General features: G+C 33.8%; 1 protein-coding gene across 3 annotated transcripts in view; it reads right to left on the bottom strand.

Moving 5' to 3' along the window:
• Nucleotides 1-6,837: 6,837 nt before the first annotated feature.
• The window catches only part of LOC109045316 (transcription factor COE1-A-like), a 120,359-nt gene continuing 116,644 nt past the window's right edge, over nucleotides 6,838-10,552 (bottom strand). For all 3 annotated transcript variants that reach the window (XM_042748284.1, XM_042748285.1, XM_042748283.1), the window contains one exon: nucleotides 6,838-10,429. Coding sequence is in view for 1 of the 3 variants with exons in the window: in XM_042748285.1 (XP_042604219.1) it covers nucleotides 10,398-10,429 (32 nt within the window). In the remaining 2 variants the exon portion in view is untranslated. The remainder of the gene's footprint in view (nucleotides 10,430-10,552) is intronic.

Below are 10,552 nucleotides of genomic sequence, written 5' to 3'. Positions count from 1 at the left end.
TACTAGGCAATATTAGTTAAAACCATGTACTTACCCATAGGGTTAGGGTTAAGAATAGGGTTTGGTTTAGGGTTAGTTGCTGATTTATTGTAGTAAGTACATAAAACATGTGTAACAAGAAATAAAGTATTATTAATATTTTTTGTGTTTTTTCTTTTCCCCAGTCCAAAATGTTCAAGATTATGAGATATTTTACATTATATATTAAATATTTTAGTTGATCCATAATAAAGATTTGAATTATTAGGCAACTACTGTATTATCATCTAAAAAAGGGTTAAATTGTCTTAAAAAAAATTTAACATTTATTGTGTGAAAATTATTAAATGTTAATTGTGACATAATTTCCACTTTGACCAACTTTTCTTTCCACTTGCATGAATGAATATATGAATGAATGAATGAATGACAAAGAAGATGGGTCTCACTGTTAGACCTATGCACCCCTCACTGAGCCAGATGTTACTGGGCTAAAGCTGGGGGGCTGCCAAAAAGAATGCTGAATGATTATGGGAGAGGGCCTCGCATGTGTTTTAAGTGTTTTCATTATGATAAATGGCTCATGAAATTTCTATGCTGATCCCAGACCCCTCTCAGAGAGAGAGAGAGAGAGAGAGAGAGAGAGAGAGAGAGAGAGAGGGAGTGACACATGATGAATTGCTAGAACCACCTTGCTTTCTTAACCATGACATCTCACAACATTAAGGGGGTCGTAATGATGTAACCTAGTTTGCCACGTTGGAATAGATGCATGTGCGGTGGAAAAAACTTACAATTCTGTTATTATTTAATGAGCCTAATGTTGCTCACAAACCCATATGCTGATAATGTTTCTGCATTGTGTGTCAGCAAGGATTCTTCAAAAAATATTTACTTTGATTTCTATGGAAGATGCTATTTGGACAATTTTCCCTTTTGGGTAAACAATTTCTGTACAAAACTTTGATATGACTTGTAACTTGTTTATTGCAAAGGGGTTCTTTGTCCTTTTGTAATATTAACCTGCATGGTTTGGTATTGAAAATATCAGCTTTGACATTCTGCTACATATCTCCCATGTGCGAAGAAAGGAAATGATATTGGTTTAGAACAACATTAGAGTGAACTGATTGAACAATTCATTTGAAAAGAGAACAATTAATATTCTTTAAAATAATATCCCATTTTTTGTCTGCTTTTTATCCAACAGAATTGCATTAGTCACGTAAGTCTGTAATGATTAATATTGCAAATATAGTTGCAAGTTCACTGATTTGGAAAACATTATTTAAGAAAGTACCTCTCAACACTTGGTTAATGCCAGAACCTCATATTGAAGACATTATGAATTTGACCTCAGACATTTTTGAAACACACTCAAATGTATTACTAATATTACCGCAGAAGCTCCTGGACTGTAAACATCTGCACAACTTTAAATCCTCAGTGAATTGTGTTGGTCAACTACATGTATTGTCTGTACAAGATAACGTTCATGTTAGAAAGTGAGAAAAGAGTGGAGTGAAAGGCCTTACATCTCTATTCTTTCAGAATCATGCTTTGAATCAGCATTATATCTTGCACAACCTTCAGCTTACTCAACTTACCAACATTTACAGGCCAAAAACCCCAGCTCATGTTACTGTTGGCTTGTGCACATTGAGAGTTTCCAAATATTGTGAAAGTGTGGTATTTTGCCTCTAGGAGAGCTATGTTGGCATTCTTTATACTGGCGGATGGTCAGCGTTGGGCAACCATAGTCTTTGACCCACTGGAGAGAAACGACACAGAACAGATTTATAGATGAGAGGTGAGGACTGGGAAAATCATGGAATCATTAGAACACAAAACAGGACAGAGCTTAAATTCCCAAAAGAATTCAAGTGCAAGATCACAGAGGAAAACTGACTGAGGAATTGACTGTCTATATCAGCAGCTGTCAAAAAGGAGAAAACTAAAAAAAAAATACAAGATATATGCAGATATATATGAAACGCAAACAAAGCAGCGCTTACTTACAGTACCATTTTGAATAAAGTTTATGTTGATAGCATTCTTCATTAGATGTTGTTATGAAAATATTTGCATATCTGAATGCTTGGGTAAGTTAATGTAACATTAGATCAGCCTTCTGTCTGAGCCATCTCGACTTGCTCGATTTCATCACTTTTGCTTTAATGAATAACACACTGAAAAAACTAGCCGTCACATTGGCTTGGTGTGTCGCAGGACACCCAGTTAGTGGAAAATGCCCTGTACCTACAGTATATTCTGTACCTACACTCCAAATGGACAAAAGAATGTGGAGAGCCAATCGATTTATTATTCGGTACTATATAGGGGTCCCCAGGCTCTTAATGCAGGTTTTATAATGGCTCTAAAGTCTCTGGCAGGCCTGTGTGACCCATAGGACATGCCTTGTCAAATATTTAAGGGACTTAAGGTGACATCATAGATTGTAATTATCTCAATTATTTAGTGTGCAGGGGCCACCGGCTCCCATGACATCATCAGGGCCAATCTTTGTGCTGTTTAATTGTAAAATATTGATAATTGGGCCATAGATGAGCATTGTCTTACATGCAGGAGGAATAAACAGGATAATCTAAAACTACGTGAATAGAAACTGGTGACAGACATATGTACGTCTGCAAAAAAGGGCAGATATCGTTGTGGAAACTTGATTTATACCTTTGCCCTTTCCTCCTCCATGACTAAACATTTGATGTGCAAGCTCAGAGCTCTAGCAAAGTGTGTGTCCAGCAGAAATAAGACTTTTATAAATGCCTGTTTCACTGCAGAGTCAGTCATTTCACTGTGATTCAAAGACTGAAACTTCCAGTTGAGACATTCTGTTAACAGAAGGTACTTGTGTCAGCTCAAACACGGTTTGCACCCATATCTGCACACATATCTTGTTTTTATTGTTTGATTTTTAAACAATAAAATATACAGATTTTTATGTATCACTTTTGTACTCAATACTTGTGTAACAAATAGTCCACTGGAGGCGAGTGTAGTGATGAACCCAAGTGCAGCTTTTATTTAACAAAGTGAAATCCAAAATGCAAACAAAGACTTGACTTGACTTGAACAGACTTAACTCACTGACAAGAGACAATGGCAACAAGAGGGCTACTTATAGCAAACAATAAGTGTCACGTAACACAAACCAATCAATGGGAAAGCAGGCACATAACTAAAGCAACCAAAACTGATAATCACATAACAACACAATAACCAATCACAACATGACACATACACTAACCAGGAATATATAAGGGCAAGGGAAGCATGACACCAACAGCATGAATCAAATTGCAATGGAATGGAAACAAGAACATGAAACAAAACCCAAAACAGACATTACAACATGTTATGTTGAGGAAAATTAACAGATGTTGTTTTTTAAAAAAAAAATAAAAAATAAAAAAATTAATAAAATTAATTAATTAATTAATTAATTTTTTGTAACACCTTATTTTACAGTGTCTTTGTTACATAGTCCTTTAGTAAAAAAAACAAAACAAACGGTAATCCTAACCCTAACCCTATACTATGTACATGTTATGTAAGTATATATAAGTAACATTACTTGGTATAATTAAATATACAATCACACTGTAAAAAGGAAAACAAAACATAAAATGTAACTTATTTATCTACTGTTATAAATAGTAATAAGCATTTTCATCATAACCGTAGCTTTATTAAATTCTAAATAAAAATAAAAATAATAAATAATAATAATAATAAATATATATATATATATATATATATATATATATATATATATATATATATATATATATATATATATATATATATATATATATATATATATATATATACTTTAATGCTAACAATCAGGGGTTTCATATAAATATTTATTAATTAATTAAAATTGAATGTATTTATTTATTTAGGTGAAATGACCACAGAGAACAAACTTATTAGCATGTTGCATAATTGAAAGATGTGTTTTTATTGTGCATTTATTGTGCACCTGACATTAGTATATGTTATGTAAGTATATATAAGTAATATGTAAGTATATGTAAGTAACATTACTTGGTATACTTAAATAAACAATCACACTGTAAAAAGGACAACATAAAATAAAATGTAACTTGTTTATGTATTGTTATAGATAGTAATAAGCATTTTCATCATGACCGTAGCTTTATTAAATTCTGAAAAAAAAGTACTTTAATGCTAACAATCAGGGGTATCATATAAATAATTATTTATTTATTTAGGTGAAATGACCACAGAGAACAAACTTATTAGCTTGTTGCATAATTGAAAGATGTGTTTTTATTGTGCATGTTTGTCATCCAACCTTATATATGTATATGTACATGTACATGTACATATGTATATGTATACTGTACATGTATACTGTATGTATATGTATTAAGAGTTTCAATAAAAAAACCAAAAACAAATAAAGTTTAATAAAATAAATTAAATGCTGATTAATTTAATGTTTATCATCAAAATAAATTAGATTATTTGAAATTATGATTTCTCCATATCAGTCCAGATGTTTTTCTTTTTCTTTTCTTTTTTTTTTTGAATCTTGAAATGATTGTTTGAATTCATTGCTTCAGCCCATTCTAACCTTAGTCTCTACATACAGAGTAAAACTGACCCAGAATCAGCTGTCCCCTCCCACTCATTAACCCTATGAACATCCCAAACCTTGCATGGTTCTACAATGAATTTAACAACCCCACTGTCAGTTAGGATAAATAGCTCTCCATCCCTGATTGTTAAATTATGTCCTCTATTATTCATCAATCTGTTCAGTGGCTGCATTAGAGGAGTGGGTAGGTATGACAGACAGACAGGGAGAGATGGGGGGCGGTGCACAGGGGTTAAACGCAGGAGGGAAGTGGCAAGACACACTCACACTGATCCATTAGCTAATGGAAGCCTAAAGCACTGTCACTTAACCCCCTGTGTTCCCATCATTGTCACACACACCTCTCAGCTCTCTCTCTGTGTGTGTGTGTGTGTGTGTGTGTGTGTGTGTGTGTGTGTGTGTGTGTGTGTGTATGCTTGTGTGTGAACACGTGTGCACACAGTGCACTTGAAGGTAATAAGAAGATCAAGTGTAGTATTCATGTGTGAGTGCATGAAAATAATTGTGTTTCTCTACAAAAATATGCACAACTCTGGAACTAAAATGGAGCGAGAAAGATGTAATCCTAGCCCAAAGTTAAGTTACATTAAGTTACATTAATGTTAAATTTAGTTACATGGATACGTCAGTAGGTGGCAACAAGTGACTGTCTTCATGAATGAGTCATTTAAGAATTCAACCAATTGATTAAAAAAAAAAAAAATAATAAAAAAAAAAATAATGCCCAACCTTATAATAGAAAAAATATGTTTACAGCCTATACAAAAAGTGGTTTTGCTCTATATAGCTAATTCTGAGGGTTTGAATTTTTAATTTTTTTTTATTATAACTCACTCGTATAAATTATATTAAGCTTTAAAGTTCTGCATAATTAAAATGTGGCCACTTGAGTGACAGGTGGATTGCCGCTGCTGTCACCACCGTTGCGCTAGGTGGGCGTGGTTTCAGCAATCAGCTCCAGCCTCTTTGCCCATTTTCGATTATTCGAAATAATAAACAGCCCCATCTCGTGAGAAAATGTAACTGTGTTTCTACGAAACATACTATTTTTAGGAAAAAACATGAAAGTTTATACCTAACCCCCCCACTAAGCATAAGTTTACAAATTGTATGAATTAATACAAATTAGCCACCAATTGACCTTTTGCAGAGAGTTAGACTGACAGGTGATCTGACCAATCATAATGCAGAATCCACCACTTTGTCTGACAAACAATCCAGGCAGGAGAGTAGATTAACGTCGGTGGACTTGAACTTGAAAAGTGTTGTGTACTGACATCTTTCCACGGTTAAAACAAGATACCTTCTGATGTTCATTCGTGTTTATTTCATGCTATAACTAGTAAAGGGGAAGAGATGATCAGTTTACATGCTAAAGTGATCTGTCACAACACATTAAAGAACCACAAAACTGTATTTGATAACCAGGGTAAAAATTAACATAATGACTAGAATATATCTAAAATATAGAACACCCTGGAAACATAGCAGCGAGTCTTACTTACATTTTACATGAGTACTACTTAGAAAATGTAAAACTACAGTTGTGTTATTTTCTTTTAAAGGAAAAAGTCAACATAGAAGTTGAAATGTCCCAGACAATCAGCTCAAGTAAAAAGAAAAGTATGAGAGATAATTGGCAGAAAATGTAAAACCGACACAGCCATTGAATTTCTGCAGAACTCATCCTTCTGTACTGAGGTCAGTGGACAGACGTTTTTCAAGCCAATCAAATCGGTTCATTTTACATATGTGAGTATATCTGCTGATGAATGTAAATGTAAATGTTGAATCAATTAAGTGCCAATGCATTTTAATAATAATAATAAAAAAGACCAGAGCCATCATTAATAAGTTAAAGTGGCAGTGGGCATATTCTCTGTGCCTGAAGCATGTAATATATTAATGAACTAGAGTCATTAAAATGGGTCCATATTACTAATAAGGTGCGCTTAATTTCTGATGTGAATATAAATTGATGTGAATATAACTCTTATTGCAGATGACAGGGTTGTGTGTGATTATGTGAACCCCTGCACAATAACGTCGCTTCATTTCTTTATACATATATAATTAATTGCTTTATTACAATGTTGTAAATGCCGTACATTTTAATTTCCCACAACAACTAAAACTTAAACAGCACCATCCTATAAATGCTTAGAATTAGTTTTTTAATTAACAACAAAAAACCCACAATGAATGAAGAGTCACAGACAAGAGGAAACTTTAATTAAATATTGTGAAAGTCAAAAAGTTATTTTACAGTTCAAAGGTATTTTAAAAAATGATCATCTTTACAGTAGTTTCTTTTTATATTTTCACCAGTAATAACTGCCCACTGAAAGTCCAGTCTACAACAAGTATGTAATCAACAGGAAAAATAGTAGCAGATGACTTGTCAATTTGGATACGTGACATATTAATCAATAAATCAAGTAGCCATCAAATGATAACTTTGCAATTGATGCCCATTTAAATAATGGGAAAAGCCATGATTCAGATAGAAATGAGCTACAAAAACTGCGACTTAGATGAAACACAGAAAGTTTTGTGATGTGATGCACTGGAACAGAAAAAAAAAAAAAAAAAAAAGATGAAATATGTTAAGACATGACAGTGGAGAGGAGTGTCATGGAATGAAATGAACGAGCGAATAACTGTATAGACTCTTGTGCTGTTACTCCATAGTTTAACTTGTTCATTTATATTTTTATCTAACCAAACTATCTAAATAAGTATTTTTAAAAAAAAAAAATAAATAATGTAAAAACAAAAACAAAACAAAAAAAAAAACGAGAAATCTGCATTAAGACATCTGATTGTTGGTACACTTCCAAAAAAAAAAAAAAAAAAAAAAAAAAAAAAACGAGGATTGTGCATGTATTGACAAGGGAAATAGAGGAAACAATATGTGTATTATTTTCCCTTTAAAAAAAGCAAATTACGGAGAGAAAATATTCAAAAACAGGGAGATATTATTGTATATTTGCTGAGCATGAAAACAATAACTATCCTTTCTCTGCAAGTTCCAGAGAAGCAAAATTAAAAGATTATATTGTTTACATGATGAATATACTCTCAAACTTCATTACATTAAAATACAAACTATTTAACAAATCTAGCCATCTGAAACAAAACAATGTAACAAAATGCTATAACATTTTCATAGAGAAAAAATAAAATAAAAAATCCAATCGCTCTGTGCGAACGGCCAAAAACCAAACAAACAAAGAAACAGTTGTTCTTCAACATACAAAAATTACTATACAAATAAAATTCCAAAATCACATTTATGGACACAACTTGGCAGATGACAAAATAAAAACAGATCATCGCCAAATGAAGAGTGAAAACACACAAACATGAAGACAGTTTGAAGCATGTACAATTTCAAGCGATGCATACATACAATATTCATATGGAAATCCTACATATATCCCTTCGTGAACATCAAAACCTCAGAGCTAAAGTCAATGAGATCTGCTAAGCATGTCGTAAACATTATATCAGTGACACTAGGTTGTATAAAGCTGCCTTATGACTCCATTCTGATGTATAAATATATTTAAAACAATGACTTTGGCAAAATAAAAGAGAATTATAAAATCAAACATATTTATCAGTCTGTACAAAGCATACACGCTAGAATCCAATGTAATGGCTTCATCTGAATCTCGGATCATTCGTGAGAAGGGTACAGAGATTTCACAGTGCTGACTATGCCGTAACATCCAAACCCTTCATCTCCTGAACATACACTCAGACTGATCTACATCAGTAGTTCTCAACTGGCGGGACGGGGCCTAAAAATGGGCAACAGGTCTCATCTGATAGGGTCAATGGTAAATCAAAATAATACAATGCTATGAATCATTTAATGTGCATAGTGATTTGAATGCATTTCAGTGTTGATTTTAAAAACATTTTTATTACTTTTGCATGATAATTTCAGGGATGTGTTGGGCAAACTCAAAGGTAAAACCAGTTGAGAACCACTGAGCTACAAGAAAAGCAGAACATTAAATACTTAATCAGCTTCCTCCTCAACCTTTCAGTCGGTTCAGTCTGAACATTATCTAATGGAGGACTGCAAACTAAAGTATAAAAAGTTATCACAGTTTTTTATTTTGTTTCTACAACACAAACAAATTAAAAGGAAAAAGGTCATTTTTGTTTTTGACACTGCAAATCCTCCACAGAGAGTAGTTATAAAAAGAAGGCAGCAATCTCTTTTTGGGCTTTTTGATGGCATTGTCTCTGTATAAAATGAATGCTTGTCTTTGACTCTTTTGTGTTACTATGGGTAAGTGTTTTTTTTCCCTGTTAAAAAAACCCAGCATATGCTGGTTAGGTATGTTTTGAAGCTGGGATGTTGGTCCTTTGCTGGTTTATGATGGTCTTTTGCTGGTTTAAGCTGATCCTTAGCTGGTCCTAAACTGGTCCGACCAGCTTAAGACCAGCACATGACCAGCTTAGCACCAGCTAAGGACCAGCATATACCATCAAAGGACCAGCGTAAACCAGCAAAGGACCAGCTTAAACCAGCAAAGGACCAGCTTAAACCAGCTCAAACCAGCATCCCAGCTTCAAAACATACCTAACCAGCATATGCTGTTTTTTTCAACAGGGCTATACATTTTGGCATTACATAATGATAAAACTGGGTAGAGATGAGCATGAAATGACTTGAAATGTTGCCTTCAAGTCATGTCGGATTGATCTTATTCTCCAGTGAGAAACTTTAGTTTCTTTTCTTTAAGTCTTTCTGAGTTAGTGCTGTGAAAATTCGGTCATCCTTTATTCACCCTCAAGTTGTTCCAAACATGTATGAATTGAACACAAAGGATATTTTAAAGAATGTGGGTAGCCAAACAGGTTTGGAATAACTTGAGAGTGAGTAAATGATGACAGAATTTTCATTTTTGAGGAAACTATCCCTTTAAGTTTGTTGCTGTGGTGCTAAAAAGCTTAACATTAAGGTTAAAAAGGGCCAAACATACCCATTTTTCCCATCCAAAGTCTCTTTAAAAGTTTTTCCGAATCAAAACTTCCCAAAAGGACTTGAAGGCAGCATAATATCAACAAATGGAATATGAATGTGAAAATCAAGGCAGTGACAATGCAAAGGAACTGAGTCTCTCAGCTCTGAATTGGTTTTTAACCCTGGTAAAAAAAAAAGCATGAATTATTTTTTTACAGCCGCAGTTTTAATAAGAGTTTACATTGCTGGCATTTTGTAGACTGATTGAATTTCAAATGCATTTTCACAAATTCAGTGGGACATTCCTACGCAAAAATCACCTGCAATCCTTCATCTAAAATCATAAATAGAAACCACTGCAATATTGTGTCAGGTATCATTTCATAAAAGGGTGGTACACACAGAAACACACAAATATGATGGCAAATCAATAACTACGTTTTTTAAAATAAATAGACCTCTCGTGTTATAGTGTAGACGGGGCGGGTCGCCCCTAATCTTAAAAAGTGTCTAGAAGGTGAGTACAAATTTCAACATCAAAACAGGGAGGTACAACAGTTCAGTTCTATATTTTTCTCGTATCGTTCTTCCCCTATATCTTTTTGTTTCAAAGCAGATTGTGTTTAAAAAGGGCCTGAGTTTGTAGTTTTTCATCCTTCAGAACACGACCAGGAGGTCAGTCCAGCGCCGGAGTATTCTGCACACGCTCAGTGAGACCAGTGGCATGAAAGAGCATGTTTTATCTTTCCGTCTGCACACACACACACACACACACACGCACACACCCTACATTGGAGGAACAATCATTCCAGGGATAACTGTGAAGAGAGAAAACACAGAGTGTTAGTTCACTTTACTCCATTAAACATGCCATCATTGAAACAGACCTGGCTGCACATGAAGTGTGAGAGAATGAAACTTTGAGAGAATGAAGAGAAAGC

Source organism: Cyprinus carpio, chromosome B21 (genome assembly GCF_018340385.1).
Source record: "Cyprinus carpio isolate SPL01 chromosome B21, ASM1834038v1, whole genome shotgun sequence".
Lineage (NCBI taxonomy): Eukaryota > Metazoa > Chordata > Actinopteri > Cypriniformes > Cyprinidae > Cyprinus > Cyprinus carpio.
Note: the sequence above shows the minus strand (reverse complement) of the source record. Positions and strands in the feature narration are given on the sequence as shown.